This window comes from Lissotriton helveticus, chromosome 3_2 (genome assembly GCF_964261635.1).
Source record: "Lissotriton helveticus chromosome 3_2, aLisHel1.1, whole genome shotgun sequence".
Taxonomy (NCBI): Eukaryota; Metazoa; Chordata; class Amphibia; order Caudata; family Salamandridae; genus Lissotriton; species Lissotriton helveticus.
This window is the reverse complement of record NC_136062.1, coordinates 14,170,545-14,188,974: the sequence shown is the minus strand read 5'-3', so window position 1 is coordinate 14,188,974 and position 18,430 is coordinate 14,170,545. Positions and strand designations below refer to the sequence as shown.

At 47.3% G+C, this 18,430-nt stretch overlaps 1 protein-coding gene across 2 annotated transcripts in view; it reads left to right on the top strand.

The window, feature by feature from the left end:
- PDE8A (phosphodiesterase 8A) overlaps positions 1-18,430 on the top strand; it is a 2,294,608-nt gene that overhangs the window by 2,266,881 nt on the left and 9,297 nt on the right. For both annotated transcript variants that reach the window (XM_078684749.1, XM_078684748.1), the window contains exon 21: positions 1,134-1,263. In XM_078684749.1, coding sequence (XP_078540875.1) covers positions 1,134-1,263 — 130 coding nt within the window. The remainder of the gene's footprint in view (positions 1-1,133; positions 1,264-18,430) is intronic.

The following is an 18,430-nucleotide window of genomic DNA, read 5'->3' as shown; positions in this document are numbered from 1 at the left end:
TGTACATTTCTTCATCCATAGATAGCTAGACTTTTGTTATCTAGAGATTAGATAGACTCTCATGCACTCAGTTTTGGTCTCTAGAATTATTAAGTGCATCATTTTTAACTGCGGCGGTTGGCATGGCTCGCGGCTGGCCGGCCGGTCGTGGGTGGCGCTTGGGAGTTGCGTTGGGGTTGTGTTGGGCTTACGCACATTTAAAAAAAAAAAAATTACCATTGCGCCTGTCCCTCATCTCCGCTCCTGCTCTTCTAAGCTCTTCTCATCCAGGCCTCACTGCCCATTCACAATGCTGCATTGCAGGGTTGTGATTGGTAGGCAGCCAGGCTTCCCATGCCAATCCCAAAACTGCAATGCAACGTTGTGATTGTTTTTGTGCGTCCTGGTTGGACGCTCAACCAGGGAATGGGAGCCTGGGTTTGTTCTCCATGCAGGCTATAATGTTGCTTGCATGGAGAACGGGTAAAGTGGGTATGACTGGTTTAGGCGGCCCGAGATGGCCGACCAAACAGTCATTGCACACTTAGGAGTGGGCAAACCACTCCTCCCCTGCCCTGCTCCAAGATCAGAGCAACCTCACCTGCCCACAGAGCAGCAGGAAGCAGCATAAAATGATAATAATGCAAAGTTATTATCATTTTATTTTTCTGCTCGCACTGCTTAAAAGCAGTGAGGCAACGTTCCTCCACCATATCGAAGGAGCTGCCACTGATTTTTATACAGCGGGACGCAACGATCTCAGGAGAGGTTGCCCAACTTCTTTCAGGTCTCAGGAGATTTATTTAGTAGTTATTTTTAAATTTTTTATTGAACAGGAGTGCCATGCACCACTTGTTTCTGCCTTTGTCTATTCCTGCTCGTAAAATGGCATTTATTATTATATTATATATATTTTAAATTGCTTTTATAATGAATACATAAGTGTAAGAGTATGATGTAGCCAACTCACATGATGCCAGTACTCTACATTTTGTACTACTGTCTCTGATTTATTATGTCGTATACTAATAATGAAAATGGAATTTGGGTAGATGTCTCGAGAAATGCCAATAAAGAGTATTGTATTTTTAAATATTTACCCGGTAATGCACAAGAAAGTACATTATGAGAATAATTTTCTTGTTGCTTTGCAGACTGAGGAAGAAAAAAGACAAGGTTTGCCTGTTGTCATGCCTGTTTTTGACAGAAACACATGTAGCATTCCGAAGTCCCAAATATCTTTCATTGATTACTTCATCACAGATATGTTTGACGCTTGGGACGGTAAGAAAACATCTGCAGAGGTTTTCATCGTGATTAATGCAAATTAGTTGTATATTTTTCCATCTAAATGTGATAACTGTGTTGTGACTGCAGTAGCAGGCGTCATGCCCCAGGTGGTGATCTCTAGCTATAACCTGCACCCAGATCATCTGCCCCCACAGCGCTCGCTCATTCCCTGTCGTCATGCTGGAACTCCCCACTAACTTTAAATACCAGTAAATCTTGTTCAAATGTCCATTGGGCACAAACAACAGTGTTTGTTTAGCGTTATATTCTCCTCATTTGAAAGGACTCGGGCCTCAGACAGTTAGTTGAATGTGCTGGGCACTCTACTGTCTTTGTACTCAACTATCCATCATACTTCTACAGCACTTCATGTATGAGAGAGTCCCTGAACAGTGTTCTGCCCTGCCTGTTTGGCTACATTGAACTGAATTGCAGCCTTTTTCCAGCTAGACTTGATCTCTGTCAGCCCCCACTACAGCTACAGTTTTCAGTGAGTTGTGTCAAGGGGTCATTTGTCCCTTTTCTACGTCCCCTCCCGTTCCACAAATCTGGACCGATCATTGTTTCATTCCCTTTGACATTGAGCAACAAGTCCCAGTTTCATCAACAATAAAGCGCTCCCAACCCTCCTTCTCGGTAAACTGGAGAAAGGTGACCGACTGTATTAAGCCTGATTCCCAGCAACTGGCCCAGGCCCCTAAGTTGGTGGGAGACGTATCGGTTGATTCTCGCAACTTCCACGTCTGGATGGATCAAATTATCTCGGAAAACTCTAATTCCAAAGGTGACCGTGTGAAGTGTCCCAGAAGGAAACTAAGCGCCCCATGGTACACCCAGGCCTTAACTGAGAGCCACCTTCTTTGTAGAATAAAAGAAAGGAAGTGGAGGAAAACATACGATGAGGCTTCAAGAGCCCTCTATGTTCAGCAGAGGAAATTATACCTCTCAAGCATAAAGTCTGCCAAAAAGGAGTATTACACAAAAGCTATCAACGATGCCCATCAGAAGCAAAAAACGGTTTTCTCCATCGTCAAATCCTTCACTCACCCCAAAGCTCTTCAGCCCGAAATCCCCCCCTCTGAAACTCTGTGCAACCAAATTGCAGATTTCTTTGGGGGAAAAAATTGCAATCATTCAAAAGGATTTCCCGCCCTCCCTGACCATTCCCACTCTTGGACCCCAGAAACAGGTAGGCGATCACCATCATTCCCTTTGCGGCTTTCAACCTGTCTCCCTCCAACAGACCCGCAAGGCGATTCTGGCCTGCAAATCAGGAGCACCAACTGACTCCTGTCCCCCTCGCATACTGCATCATTTAATTGAGGTAGTCAATCCTAACATCAATGCTATCATAAATGCTTCCTTAGACTCAGGGGTAGTGCCTAACGAATGGAAAAAGGCCATCGTGAAACCCCTGATGAAAAAGCTGAATAAATCCCCTTCGGATCTGACGAACATGCGCCCCATCTCACTCCTGCCTGTTCTAGGAAAGATCACGGAACAGATAGTGCACTGGGAGCTAAAAGCATTTGTGGAGAACCATAACATCCTGCACCCACAGCAATCTGGCTTTCGCCCCAGCCACTCTACCGAAACGGCCCTGATAGAAGTCTCCGATTCCATCAAGTTCCTGCAGGATGAGGGAAGGAAAGCCGTCCTCATCCTGCTCGATCTCACAGCAGCGTTCGATACAATCTCTCCTGTCATCCTGATTGATAGGATGCGTGAGATTGGCGTGACAGACACAGCTTTGGCATGGCTAAAATCTTTCCTGACCAATAGGTCCCAATCTGTGTCTTTGGGTCCCCACCAAAAACCATTACATTGGGAGTACCGCAGGGGTCCATATTAAGCCCATTACTTTTTAATATCTATATGGCACCCCTCCTGGCTGTGATAGAGTCTCATGGGATCCTTGTCACATCATATGCTGACGACACCCAACTCGTCGTCTCTATCGACAAAAACTGCACGGATACAGAGCTGCGGTTTCAGAATTGTATCACGGAGGTATTTCAGTGGTTGAATACAAACCACTTGAAGTGCAACAGCGGGAAAACTGAAATCATACCATTAGGGAAAGATCTACTCTTTTGCCCTAAGGATTGGTGGCCCAAAGATTCAGAGGCCCTGCCTAGTGCAGTGACTTCTGCTCGCAACCTGGGCGTACAATTTGATGCAACCTCTCCTTCGACGATCACGTCAGGAGTACGGCCGGTTGCTGTTTTGGACTCATCAAATCTCTAAAAAAAAATGTTGACTTCCTCCCCATTGCTTCTAGGAAATCGGTCGTGGTTGCATTAATACTCTCCCGACTCGATTATTGCAATGGGTTGATGGCCGGAGTGAAAAAGTCCACTCTGAAGAAGTTGCAAAGTGTACAGCACGCTGCTGCAAGATTAGTGTTAAAACTACCCAGGAAATCTTCAGCCTCAGCAGCATTAAATTGTCTCCACTGGTTGCCTCTGCATAAGAGAATCCTTTTCAAACTCTTACTAACAGTTTTTAAAGCCCTGAAAAACATAGGTCCTAAATACCTCGCCAACCGTTTCATCCACTATGACCCCGCACGCTGTCTGAGATCCTCAGGGACCAACCTCACCAAGATCCCCAGGTATAAATACAAAACCAGGGGTGGAAAAACTTTCACAGTCCTTGCAGCAAGGGCTTGGAACAACCTGCCCGTAAACCTCAGACTGATTGAGACTGAGAGTCTTTTCAGGAAACAACTGAAGACTTGGGTCTATCAGCAATCCGATACCTATGTGATGGCAGCCATCTAGATCCTCTATCATCCAATCTTACACACGCTCGCTTAGCGCCAAGATGCTCCCTTCGGAGCGAAAGGCTGCGCTTAATAAATACCCACAAATACAAATACAAGAAGAGCTCTGTCTTCAAAATCTGCTCATCCTGCATACAGCAAAAAGATGTACGCCGATGCCCCCTAGCAACAGTGCCTATACTGCTTGAACCACCAAGCAATCGCTGTGACCACTGCAGTGTTCATTTGAAAAATAAAGGATCCATGCCTTAAACAATCTGAAGTACTTATCGGCCATATGGTAGCTATAACACCATAAGTCTAGCATGCCGCCAGGTTTCGATCCAAGTGCCAAAATCCGCATGTGAACATTGTATACTTTAACACAGAGACATCCTTACAATTTTGATATGGAAAAATAGAAGTAGTACTAGAGATAACACAATGTGGTATGGTGACTCCACTGGAGAGCAACAGTAAAGGAAAACAAAAATGTAGCATAGACAACTGTTGACAACATACGAGTCAACTATAAAACAGAACAAAATTCAGAACTAATCCCATATAAGCACAACAAGGGTTTTAATCGCAAACCTATCCCTTAAGCGCTATGGGTTGACGTGGCAGCCGTCGATCATTAGACTAGACTTAACAGTTCTTCAATTACCTTCCTTTCCTCAGACTCCCCTTCAAATTTGACTCACCTTAACATGTTCCACACATCACCAGTTTCCACTTTGACAACATTCATATTGATCTCTATGCCAGTAAAATACCTAAATAGCCTGATGCATCCTCTTTCCAGCAACTGTTTTTTTTTCACGTGAACATTATCCCCCAAACCCCAGTCATTCTCTTTAACACCATCCACTCAAACAAACCTACTTTTGTACTTGCCTTAGTACCTCTGGATCTTAATATGCACTTTGTTGCTCAACACTGTACAATTCTTGCACCTACTATGCAACTATTCAGGCTGCTTCTAGGTTCCAGCTTGTCTATTCTTCAGCAACTGTAAAGGTGTACTGCCTGCAAGTATATTACTTGCTGTCGTTCTGTGGGCCCACAAGGTCTCTTTCAGTACATCATTCAGTGAGCATCAGCCTTGTACTGCTCACTATACACATCTTTTGATCAACAGTTTCATACTCTCTGCCAAACGATTATCCTGGGGCCAATGCAAGGCAGTTTGCTGATGAGTGACACCCATGCATTTACACAGACATGAACCACACCAAACACAATAAATTTACGAATCCCTTGTTGTGAGAATTCTTCCTTCAAAAACTCGATCAGCACCCGGGTGGTAATCCACTAATATGATCACAAGCTTTTGTGACCTCTGCAAAATATTAAAAGGGCCACCAACATTCAAACACCACTTGTGTCAGAGTCTCTGGGGTACTTCAACAGGAGATAATGGAGCAGTCCTAACAGCCTTGCTTTTACCACAACTTACATACTGCAAGCAGTCTCTAACTGCAGAATCCACAATGTGGTCCATTCCAGACCTCCAATAATGCTCACTGACACTTGTTTTAGTCCTTTTCCGCCCTAAATGTCCATTGTGGGCTGAATGAACCACATGCTCCCTCAGTCTTTTGGGAGGCACCTCTTTCTTGCTCAAAATGCCATCATCCATACTTAACTCATCCGTCACCATCCAGAAATCCTTCTCCTCTTCAGACACTGACTTATGGAACGGCCAACCTTTAATGACATATTCAGAAATCTTTGACGAAACACCATCCTCAATAGATGCCTCATCCCACTCCTGCCTCGTGATTGCACAAACTCAGTATGGAAAATTGCTCTTCTTCCAGACCAACATGCATCACCATTAACTAGCTGGTCTCTCCTCCCCCTGGAACAGTTAGGATCTCAACGGCTGTGCTCTTGGGACATCATTGGCCTAGCAAGTAAAACAACAGATCAAGAATTTGTATCTTACCTGCACGCTTTTGATATTATCCTTCTCCTGGACACGTGGCTTGAAGATCCTTTCCACATACAGGGCTTTACAAATGTTTTTGTGCCAGCCTGCAAAGCAGCAAAATACAGCCACTCAAAGGGTGCTCTGGCAACGTATATATCAAGTAACAAGTGTAGGCTCTTCCAAGCCGCTTCATTCAAACTCGCTGGCAGTTAACTTGATTAGAACTATAATTTATTTCCAGAATGCCAAAAACTGTGGTGGTAATTGGCTGAGTTTCTATTCACTATAAAAATAGGCCAAAGACCTCAAGATGGCTGCACCAGGGGGTCTTTGATTTGCCTTTTTTCTTAGCTAACTATCCCTGACCAAGATTGATTACATTTTATGTAAAGACCCCAAGCTAAACTTCTTTTCAACACCCTATTTTCTTTCTTGAGAAGCCATATTCTATTGAGCCTATGCACATTCGCGCTCCTGACCTCGCTTGCAACTTTGGACATTTTTGACAAACAACTTACTGTCAGAGTTCCACCTTTAGAAGCCACTGAGGTCTTGTACAAATTGACGGGATCTAGAAGAGACGGAAAACTTGAATACTAGCTGCGCTGGTGAAAGATCTCAGCATGGATACTTTAGCAGTTTAGTTGCTTGTTTGGGAAACTGTATCTTATTGAGTTTACCCTTCTCCCTTAGCTTGATCCTCCCAGAAACCTTGCAATCTTGTCAAACATCTATCGTAATAGAGGGAGCACATGAGGTAGAGTTTTTATGTATTTGTTTGCGGTTTTTTGCGTTTGTTGGGAAGCTGCACCTTAATGTAAGTCTGTGGAAATGTAATTGGCTTTCTACATATTTAGCAAGTCTACTGCTGCAGAGCACAGTCAAGCCCTGTAGATTGTTTAGAATGCATTTTAAGGTTTTACACACATTTTTCCTGTATGGCCAGTACTTTTAAGACAGACAAGTATTGTGGACTTTTCAGTGTGCACTTCATGATTTGATATGGTTTTAGTTATCCAAGCAATATCAAGAAACTAACTTACTCCCCCTGGGCATCACTCTAGACACACGTCATTTTCACTTTTGAGCCACCTCTTGCCCCACTGTCCATGTTATGTGAATCGAAGTGGGGTGTGCAGGAGTAGCTTTTCGGCCGAATAGAACAGAAAGATACACCGGTAGGTGGCGAGAATCATGTACACCTTGTATGCCCTGGGGTTCCCTTGTAAATAGTTACACTGGGTCAAATTGTGCTGCATTGTACTGCATGTTGCTGTGTGCCTTATTGCGCCCCAAGTGCAGCCTCACCTCTAGCCTTGTAGTTCATAGCTAGTACACATAGCTTGCAGAAAGCTTGACAGTTGGTGCTGCCAGTGTTGTGTTTAGTGCTAGTTGCTGAGGGGGTAACAACAGTGTCAGTACAGTAGCCATTGAGAGTGTTCTCAGCAATCAGGAGTGGCACCTATATAAGCTCTGCATGTCATTTCCAGAACAGTGTGGGTGCGGTGCCACATGGTGCCACCTTCCAGCATGCAGAGGTACTGCTGAAAAGTTTCAGACTCTAATCTGATGCTTGGGGTATATTCAAAAGGTGAAGAATCTGCAGCTACAAGTCTCTATCAGAAATCTCAATCTTTAGGGACAGCTCAGCTCAATTTGAGGTGCACATAAGAAAAGTTACTAACCTTCAATAATGGTTTTTCTGGTGTATATCTACCTACAGATTCCTAATTTTTTTAAATGTCCCAAGCGTCAGTCTGGATCCGGAACCTTTTCAATATATCTCCCATGCTGTTAGGAGGCATCAGCTCCACCACGAGATTACACCTGGCTCCCTGTGATTTCACTGGAACCATAAAGAGCCCCAGTTGACATGCAGATACCAATGACCTTCCTTTTTTTTTTGCACACCTTCAAGGTGAATGGATGTAGCATACGTTATTCTGAGATAGGTGCAGTTTTCAGTGATATGAAGTATACACAACAGAACTATTACAGTTTTTATGATGGATACTTCTACCTGCAGATTCTTCATCTTTTGAATAGATTGCTCAAGCAATCCCCCTACTTGGAGGTGGTAGCACAGCTGTCTATACCCAAAAATTCTGAATTGAACTAGCAGTGACTATCCCTACTCACTTCGTAATCAAGACCATAGTGCTTCACAAACGTGTGAGGGAAGGACCAAGTTGCCGCTTTGCAGATCCTTATCACAGGCACTCCCCACCCTCGCGTTGAAGTAAAAGATTTAGCTCTGGTAGAATAAGCCCTGATACCTTCTGGAGGTTCCTTGTGCATCATGGTGTAGCAGATCCTAATGCATAGGATATTCCATATTGATTTCCTTTTTTGGAGTGCCCTGCCTTTCATCTTTCCAACATGCAAACAAAGAGCAGAAAATAGAGCCTGAATTCACGTGTTCTGTCCACGTAGAAGCTGAACGCTCTCTTGGGATCAAGTATATGAAATCTTTCCTCTTCTTTTGTAAGATGTGGAGGAGGGTAAAATGTGGAAAAGGCGATGGGCAGATCTAAGTGGAAAGGAGTTATCACTTTAGGCAGGAAGACAGCCCTGGTTTGTAATACCAGTTAGTCAGGAGTAAGTTGCAACCATTCCTCCCTGTTTGTTGCTGTACCACATTGTCAACGTACTCTCTGTAAAGATTTGGACTGACTGGCCATGAAGGGAAAGGAGGAAGACCTTGAGAGCAAGATGTATTGCCTGTAATATCAACAGATTTATGTGCAACATCTGATCTTCTGGTGACCAGAGGCCTCTGACCTGCAGTTCCTTATAGATAATATCCTCACCCTAGAGTGGAGGAATCCGCAATTACTGTTGTCCCCAGATGAGGAGGGTGAGATAGTTTCCCTTGAGAAAGGTTGTTGTTTGCACTCCACCATTGTAGATCCACTGCAGTGTCCCTGGAGATCTTGCTAAATGCTTATTGATCTCAGCTGTTTTGGAACTACTGCCTGCAGTAGGCATTACTGGCTGGCCCTCATGTGCCAGCATGCATGGGTGCACCAAAAGAATGCAGGAGGCTAGCAAACCAAGCATGTCTATGACCATCATGACTGGAAACATCATAATATCTCAAGCTCTGAGGAGGAAAGTAGGCTTGATGTGATGTCCAGTGCTGTACCTATGAACAGAATGCGCAGAGAGGGCACTAGGTGATTTGGTCTTGTGGATTGAAAAGCCCAGGTCGTACACAAAAGTTGTGATGTTGCCTGCAAGTGGTAAGAGACCATCTCTGGAGAGCTGGCTTTGATGAGGTAATCATCCAGGTAAGGGAATACTGGCAATGCCGCCTATTTGCGAAGGACTGCAACCGCCGCCATATCCTTAGTGAAGATTTGAGGTGCAGAACTGAGGCCAAACAGAAGGACTGCAAACTGGTAATGTCCGGATCCGACTGTGAAGTGAGTGAACATCCTGTGCGACTCCAGAATTGGGATGTGAAAAGAACCATCTTGCAGGTCTACCGCGCCATGCAATTTTCAGCTTCCAGGGTCAGCAGAACCTGAGTTAGGGGTAGCATTTTGAACCAGTTCAAAACCCTGAGGTCTATGGACGAAGACCGCTGTCCTTTTTGGGGGATCAAGAAGTGACAAGGGTAACATCCTTGATTCTCTTCCTTCCCTGAAAAAAACTCAACTGCCCCCTTTTGGAGCACAGATTGAACCTCCTGTCTAAGGATGTCCTGATTGTCTTGCGGGAGAGGGATCGAAGGAGGTGATTGGTGAAGGAGCAGTGCATACCCCCTTTCTACAATTTGCAAGACCCAAAGGTTTGAAGTGATCGTCCTCCATGCTTGTGGAAAGGAGGATACACATCCTCCAATGGGTGGAGTGTGCTCCGATAATGCAGAACTAGAGCTGCTTCTCTTTAGTGGCTGGAGTTGAGGATGAAGTATTGAGGAGCATGTGAAGCATGTTGTTTTCCTCCGCCACACCTTTTGTAATGCCTGTAGAAGGTGTTCTCTTGCTGTTATTATTTAGCAGAATATTGTTGGCTCTTCAAAAGGAGAAGCCACCACCTATACTAAAACCCTGAAATTTCTTAAACTGTTAGTAAATATTCTGTTTTGTAAACCAAGGGATCTAGATTTGGCTTTGCTGTCTTTGAATGTTTCAAGCGCAGAGTCTGCCTTAGACCCAAAGAGACGAAAGCAGTCAAAAGGTAAGTCCATGAGTGTTGTCTTGATGTCCTGTGAGAAGCTTAAATTTCGCAACCAGGCATGTCTTCATTGGGAGACTGGTTTCTCCATAGCTCTAGGCGTAATGTCCACAGTGTCATGGCCAGATTGTATGCCCTGCTTTGCAGTGGCCTGATCACCATGTATCCCTCTTCGAAATGGGCCTGAAGCTTCTTTGACAGGTTAGGGATGACAGCTTGATCAAGGGATGCACATATTTTCATGTTAGGCAAGTGGGATTTATGGACTTCAACGGTATAGTTCCGGCAGAAAAATGTTACACCTTTTTTGACTCCCTAGCCACATGGTGTGGATGGAAATGATCCGGTAGTCTAGTTTGAAGAGCAAGAAACTTGTACTACCAGGCTTTCTGGGGATGATTGTGTTCAGGGTCCCGAGGAGCAGGACTGTAACAACACACTATCTACGTGGATACATCTGTAGATGTCGCTAGCTTCTCCCAAATAGCCACGATAGTCAGGATTTTATTGAAAGAAAGAATTGGTTCTGCAGAGTACAGTAAGAGGCAGAATGCAGAACTTCAGTAAAGAAGTTAGATTTGACCTCCACTGGTGGAAGTGGCAAGTCTAAAGTGTTAAGCTGCTTTTCTCCTCAGGTGAAGGAAAACACATTGGGTGGAGGAGGTCCCACTCTGAGGAAGTGTTGAGGCTCCTTGCATCCTTCAAGCTTTCAAGGTCCGAGTCCATCAATATGTGTTCAGCACCTTCTACAGAAGGTATATCTTCTTGAGGATCTTCATAGTCCCAAAGAAAATTCTCTCCTCTTCTACACACCCCTACGCTTCACTTTTAGAATTCTGAGGCCTAAGAGGCAAGGTTTCTGGTTGTGGCAGGGTTGGTAGTGCCTCTGTCAGAGGCTGTGATACCAAAGGGGATGACGGACGGAGCGTTTGAGCAAATCAAACACTCACCCCCAGTCAACACATCTGGGTTTAATCCATCACCATTCTTTTGCTCACTCCACCACCCCAGTTCAGACATGGCCATATGCAAATCAGTCTGAACCTGTGCTCATTGGAACAGGCCAGCCCGAACTGCCAAGCCATGCTATCCCTGAACAGGAAACAACCATTCTGGGACCGGTTTCGGATTCATATCCTCATCAGCCAGGCTATCTTGAATCCAGTGGTAGAGTGAGCAAGGGACCCACGTCTGGGCATACCCTGCCAACTTAGGGCGAACAAAGCGATACCATAGGGGATGATGGACGGAGCGTTTGAGCAAATCAAACACTCACCCCCAGTCAACTGATCTGGGTTTAATCCATCACCATTCTTTAGCTCACTCCACCACCCCAGTTCAGACATGGCCATTTACAAATCAGTCTGACCCTGTATCTCATGGGAACAGTCCAGCCCAAACTGCCAAACTATGTCTTCCCTGGACCGGAAACAAGCATTCTGGGACCGGTTTTGGATTCATAATCCTCATCAGCCAGGCTATCTTGAATCCAGTGGTAGGGTCAGCAAGAGACCCACGTCTGGGCATACCCTGCCAACTTAGGACGAATAAAGCGATACCAAAAGGGATATGGCCATGTCTGAACTGGGGTGGTGTGGTGAGCAAAAAAACAATGGTTTTAGGCCCAGATCTCTGTACTGGGGGTGAATGTGTAACATTGTTCTGCATTCTGTCCATCAACTGTTATTTTTGCATTTGTCACCCCGAGTGGGACAGGTATGCTCCGACGTGAGTACTGTGCTCTCCACGCCACTGGAGTCAAGCTATCCTGGCTGAAAACGGCTTACAGCCAGAAACTGGTCCTAAGATGCTTGATTCCGGTCCAGGGAAGACATGGCGTGGCAGTTCGGGCTGCACTGTTCCCATGAGCCACAGGGTCAAGGCTGATTTGCATATGGCCATGTCTGAACTGGGGTGGTGTGGTGAACAAAAAAACGATGGATTTAGGCCCAGATCTCTGTACTGGGGTGCATGTATGACATTGTTCTGCTTTCTGTCCATCAACTGTTGTTTTTGCATTTGTCACACCGAGTGGGACGGGTATGTTCAGACGTGAGTCCCGTGCTCTCCACGCCACTGGAGGCAAGCTATCATGGCTGAAGACAGCTGATAGCCAGAAACCGGTCCTAGGATGCTTGATTTCGGTCCAGGGAAGACATGGCTTGGCAGTTTGGGCTGGACTGTTCCCATGAGGCACAGGGTCAAGTCTGATTTGCATATGGCCATGTCTGAACTGGGGTGGTGTGGTGAGCAGAAAAACGATGGATTTAGGCCCAGATCTCTGTACTGGGGTGAATGTGACATTGTTCTGCATTCTGTCCATCAACTGTTTTTTTGCATCTGTCAGAGGCTGTTGCATACTTTGTGACACTGCTGGAGTTGACATCAGCGCCAGAGATCTGTTGTGTTGTAACACCGAAAGAGATGAAGCTGAAATATGCAACAGAGGTGGAGATAATGCCGGAGTTGCTGGTGTACGGTTTGCAGGTACACTGGACCCTTGAGGTAATTACAGTAAGAACGTCAGCTGACAGTGTGCCGGAGAACCTTTCAGGGAGTATGCCATTTGAACCATGGGGCCAGTCAGTGCATCAAAGGTGATCACAGCCCTGTTGAAGCTACTGAAAATAACTATCAGGTATAGTAACGGATCAGTCCTAGGTGTTGGAAACTCTGTTTGTTCAGACAAGGGCCTTGGATTCACTGCCAAGGTGGAGCACTGGCTGTAACTGTGCCAGGTTAGATGGAGCTGCTGGTTCCTGGACAACTGAAGTCACTGGAGTTGATAGAGAGCTGGGAGCTGGATCATATTCACAAGTTTGCTCTTGATCGGATGCCAGAAGGGTAGGAGTTGGAGGCCTAAGTGACTTGCTTCTTGAAGAACTACTGAATTTGTGTCTTCTCTTTTTCTTGAGTTTATTACTTAGATGACATTGAATAATGATTTGAAAGAGGTTTTGGTCCTTCATTTTCTGCAATTCCTCTGGTGGATTTGCTCCCAGCTCCGGCTGGACCTTCCTAGTCTGTGTTCCCTCCGACTCCTGTTCCTGTCCTGACCTTGCTTGTGGAGCAATGAACTGTGCGTGCCCAGGACACGTCGACACTGTTGATTCCACCAACAAAAGAGGAAGAGGCCCTGATAGTTCTTTTCAATGCCGGTCTAACCTCGACCGAAGTTGGACCCCAGTCCTCTCAAGGCGGCACTTTGAACTTGATAGCCACCGCGACAAAGGAGACAACACACTCTGCATTCCCTTTTTGGAACAGCTTCAGATAACTGTGACCCAGGTGATGAGTTTGCTCAGCGGTACCAGGATGACAATTGGTATGAGGACTTAAAGGAGGCTAGTAGCCTAGACACTTTTCTGGAAACAGGTGGTCTCTCACCCTTTGGACCAGCCACAGAGGATTCGCTTCCTATGCCATGGTGATGCATAGGGTGGCCAAAGTTATTGACCTCCTGCTGCTGACTTTAGAGGTTAAGACAAATGGCTTGGCAGTTCAGCCTTGGCTGTTCCCATGAGCATATATTTTTTTTGATAATCAAGTTTATTGATTTCAGAACACAGAAGCGAATCAACAAAATCAAGGAGGACAATAATACTGTTACATTTTTAAAAACAAAAGCATCCCACGGTCAATCCCCAAAAATACAAATCAATGAAGTGGTGCAGGCAGTCATTCAAAATCACCCACAGTGCCCAGCCATTTACACCATACCATACGATATTTCTTAGGGCATCCACGTGCCATGTACAAGGCCCTTTCGTGGGTCACGACCAGTCCACTCCCTTGCGTCACTTCTCCAGAGTTGGTGGATCAGTGCATTTCCATGCCGCCGCGATGTCGCGCTTGGCTACAATCATGGCAGTGTTAAAAAATATCTTGTCATTTCTGGACCCGTCCAACACAACCGTGATCTCTTATTAGTGAGTGTCGTGGGTCATGGGGAACCTCCCATCCCAGGACGTCTGTGAGTTCTTCCTCAATCGCCCCCCAGAAAATGTCTAATTTAGGACAGGACCAGACCACATGAAAGAAATCTCCCGGGATCAGGCCGCACCTTGAGCATGACACGTCGGGTGCAAGCCCACGCAATGGAGGCGCAGTGGTGTGAGGTAGGCAGCATGTAGAAAGTGTAGCTGGATTAGCCAAAGTTTGGCGGAGGCTGTGATTGTCTTGGGTGACATAGGGCATCTCGCCAGTCCACCTCGTCCAAGGGGCCAACCCACTCTACCCATTGATCCCATAACTTGTCCAGCGAGGTCGGGGTATTATTGATTAGTCGATACATTCGGGAGATGCCCCATTCACCCAAATCTTCCAACAGACTCTGGGCTCAGTAGGGCTGTATTCCGGGAGCCTGGTGTCGGCGGTGATGTGTGTCCGAAGAGCATGTCTTAGTTGTAAGCGCCTATAAAATTGGGTGGGGTGTAGGGAGTAATGGGTTTGCATTTCTTGGAAGGAGAGTATGTGGCTGCAGGCCCAAATGTCCCCAAGTTGCGTGATGCCAATAAGGTATCAGCTTCCGAACCCCCATAGACCACTAACTTCCCGAAGCCATGCCCCGTCAGTTACCTGACCAGCCAGTGTGACATAACGATGCGTGCCAAGCCAACAGCACTGACCGCGTCACGTCTGGTAATTAGGATAAGATAGTTCCCCCGTACATCACGCCTTGGATTTTGGACAGTCCCAGTTCGCTCAGTTCCCGCCGGTATGCCGAGTCAGACCAACCCCCATTGAACCAGTCATGGACCACTAGGAGACCCGTTGCTAGAAAATATAAATACAGGTGCGTCAACCCATACCCCCATTGTAGGAGGGAATCCGGTATGTTGACAGGGCCAGGTGTGCCGGTCCCACACCCCATAGAAACTTGGTCACTAAGCTACCCAGTTCCCTAAACCAGGACCTAGAGAAGCAGAAGGGAGTGTTCTGAAGGACATAGAGAAACCTGGGAAGGATCATCATTTTAAACAAAGCGACCCTGCCCAGGGGGTTAAAGGGTAACGTCTTCCATTTCTGGAGTTCATCTCTGGCCTTTATAGACCAAGGTGGTGACACAATTTGGGACCTGCCCAGCTCTAGAAGCAGGGTAATCCATATCCCCAAGTACTTAAAGGAATTGGGCCGAATCGGTATGTTGGACTGCCAGTTGTAACAGTCTCTCGATAAATGGAGTGGACCAGCACTGATTTCCCTGGGTTCAGTCGAAGACCTTAGGCTTGCCCAAACGACTGTAAAGTCTGGAGGCAGTGCGGCCCAGAGGTGGCTGGTTTGGCCAGAAAGAGCAGGACATTATCTGCGTATAGCGCGATTTTGTCCTGCTCGGTATTCGGCCATTCCCTGCCCCTAATGCGATCCTCGGCCCGCACCATGGACCCCAAGGGCTCCGTCGCCAAAGCGAACAGCAGGAAGGAAAGAGGCCGCATGCCCCTTGCAATGGGAGAGGCCTTGGACATTACACCGTTAACCAGGACTCGCGCGCAGAGGCGCGTAGAGTACCCGGACCAGGGCCAAGAACCGGGGACTGAACCCCATCTCAGCCAATACCTTGTGCAGATAAGTCCAGTCCACCGAGTCGAAAGCCTTTTCAAAATCTACAAAAAGAAGAGCTAAATAAGGGGTGAGTAAGTGTTGGTGGGCCAGAGCCAACTGCACCTTCCAGAGACAGTGGCAGGTCGCGCGTTTGGGCATAAAGCCGCATTGGTCTGGGTGGACCAATAAGGGCAAATAAGGCTTCAGGCGCTGGGCCAAAATGGTGGCATATTACTTGATCTCCATATTGAAGAGGGATATGGGACGATAGTCCGCACAAGAACCGGAGGGGGCTGGGACTTCGGGATGACCACAATAGTGGCAATGTCCGTCTCTGCTGTAAAGGAGCCTTTTTCCAGGGCTTCCCGGGATAGATCGTCCAGGTGGGGCACAAGAGTGTCGCTGATACGCATAGTATTCTTGAGGAATGCCATCTGGTCCCGGCATCTAGCCCGACGACGTGAGGGAAATTGCTTCCACAATTTCTTTCCTAGATATGGGGTGGTCCAGGTCTTTCTGGGCAACCGTCTCCAACCGAGGAAGATGTATGTTACTTCTTGCAAGGAGAGCATGAAGCGGTAGGTTGGGGGCTTGTGCTGCATACAAACGCCGATAATAAGCGGCGAAAGTGTGGGCCATCGCTAATGGGGCACTGTGCATCGTACCCTGATCATCTACCGCCTCTGGAATTATACGGTTCGCCCTGGGGTAAGTGGCCAGCCTGTGCAAAACCGTGCTGTTTTTGTCTCCCCGCCTGTAAACCCTCGTCATCGACGACCCCCACAGGAGTTTGGCCACGTCCAGGGATAACTGTCTAATCTCGGCCCGGAGGTAAGCGAGTTTCCGGCTTTGGGCTTCGTCATCAGACTGGGAAAGTGAGTGTTCCAAGCAAAGCGCCTGGACCTCCCTCCAAGTAATTTCACTGAGCTGCACCTGTCTCTGCTTTTTCAGCTGCCCCTTCGCGATACCTCTTATGGTCGCCTTCCCGGCCTCCCACAGGGTACCCGGGGGGGACACTGAGCCCTCATTGGTAAGAAAGTATTGTTCGAGTTCCTTCCCTACTACCTTCTTAAAATCTTTGTCTTGGAGGAACCATGCATTCATTCTCCATGTTTGGTGGGCCGAGACAGAGGGAGCCCCTGTACTTAGGAGCACCGGAGAGTGGTCTGAAATTCCTCTAGGTAGGATGCAGGTGTCAACAATTACAGAGCAATCAGTAGCGGGGACAAAGATTGTGTCTATGTGTGCCTGTGTATGGTGGGTTGCGGAAGTGGGAGTGAAGTGATTGGTGCGTGGGTGTCACGTGCGCCATGCATCGATAAGGCCTAGTGACTCGGACCAGGTCCTTAGCTGTTTCGCTTGCGCCGTGCGGGAAGCCAACGGAGGGCACGCAGTGTCCATGGCTGGGGAGGAGACTCCATTGAAGTCTCCACCAACTACAGTAGTGCCTAGAGGGAAGGTGATCAGTAGGGCCGCGGTTTGTGCAAGTGTGGGAGCAAGCATCGAGGGAGGGGAATACATGGACATGAGGTTGTGGGGGGGGAGTCAGCCAAGGAGCAACGAATTGCTACAAAAGTATGGCCACTCCCCGGGAGCCTCTGGAGAAGCCGTAGTGCCATACTCTGTTGTACCCGTAGCCGGCAACAAAGGGGCAGCAATTGCCCATGAGGTGTGTTTCTTGGAGCAGAAGGATGTCTATGTGAAGGCGTTGCACGTAGCGCAGGACTGCTGTACGCTTGAGCCGGTTCAGAAGACCATTAACATTCCACGACAGGGCATGAAGAGATGCCTCGGAGGTGATGTCATCGGTCATGGTGGGTGCTTCTTGGGTCTAAGACCTGACATCACGTAGGGGTGTGTGAACGCACGTGGGAGCCCGTGGGTACATGAGTGGCTGCATGCGCTATGAGCGGGTGTGACCTGTGGGGAAGATGCAGATGTCGATCTGTGGAAGCTGACACAGCAAAACAAAAAGAACAACAACATAGAAAGAAAACAGTCCCTCCCCCCCCCTCTTTCCACTCCCCCACCCTACACTTCAAGAACGGAAGAATCTGTCGACCCCCCCCCCCTGTTTAACAAAAAACAAACTAGAACGCTCTGTTTAGTTGCGTGGAGGACCCCTCCAGAAGTACGGATTGGTAATAAATCAGCAGTAAGACACTGTCAATGAACACAAAATTCTACCAAAGTCAAAGGACCCCGCCGGTGAGTCGCCCCATCCCGATGGTCGACATGCAGCGAGCCTGACCATATCGGTCTTTCGAAAGTAGGAGAGCAGAAAAGGGTAGAGTCCATCCCGGGCAGGTCCACCTGAGCTAGCGATGGTGATGAGCCCGGTATGTCCTCGGTGGATCGGGTCCTGTTGCGGGGCGGAGAGCCTGACAGGCTGGAGGAGTCCCGAAGACCCGGAGCTGCTATGCTCGAGGATCTGTATAATGCTACCTATGACCGGCGCCCCTTACGAGACCTCGTGCGGCGTCGGTGTTGACGTCCCGGCGACCTCAGCCCATCAGGTTGGGAGCCTATCCGTTCTGATGAAGGCCCGCGCTGGAGTAAGTTAAATGTGCCAAACCAGTGTAAGCCAATTATACTATGTTTAGGAGAGAGAGCACAAGCACTTTAGCACTGGTTAGCAGAGGAAAAGTGCACAGAGTCCTAGAGCCAACAAAACTAATTTCATCAGAAAGTAGAGGGTACAGGCAAAAGGTATGGGGTGACCCTGGACAGAGGGCCAA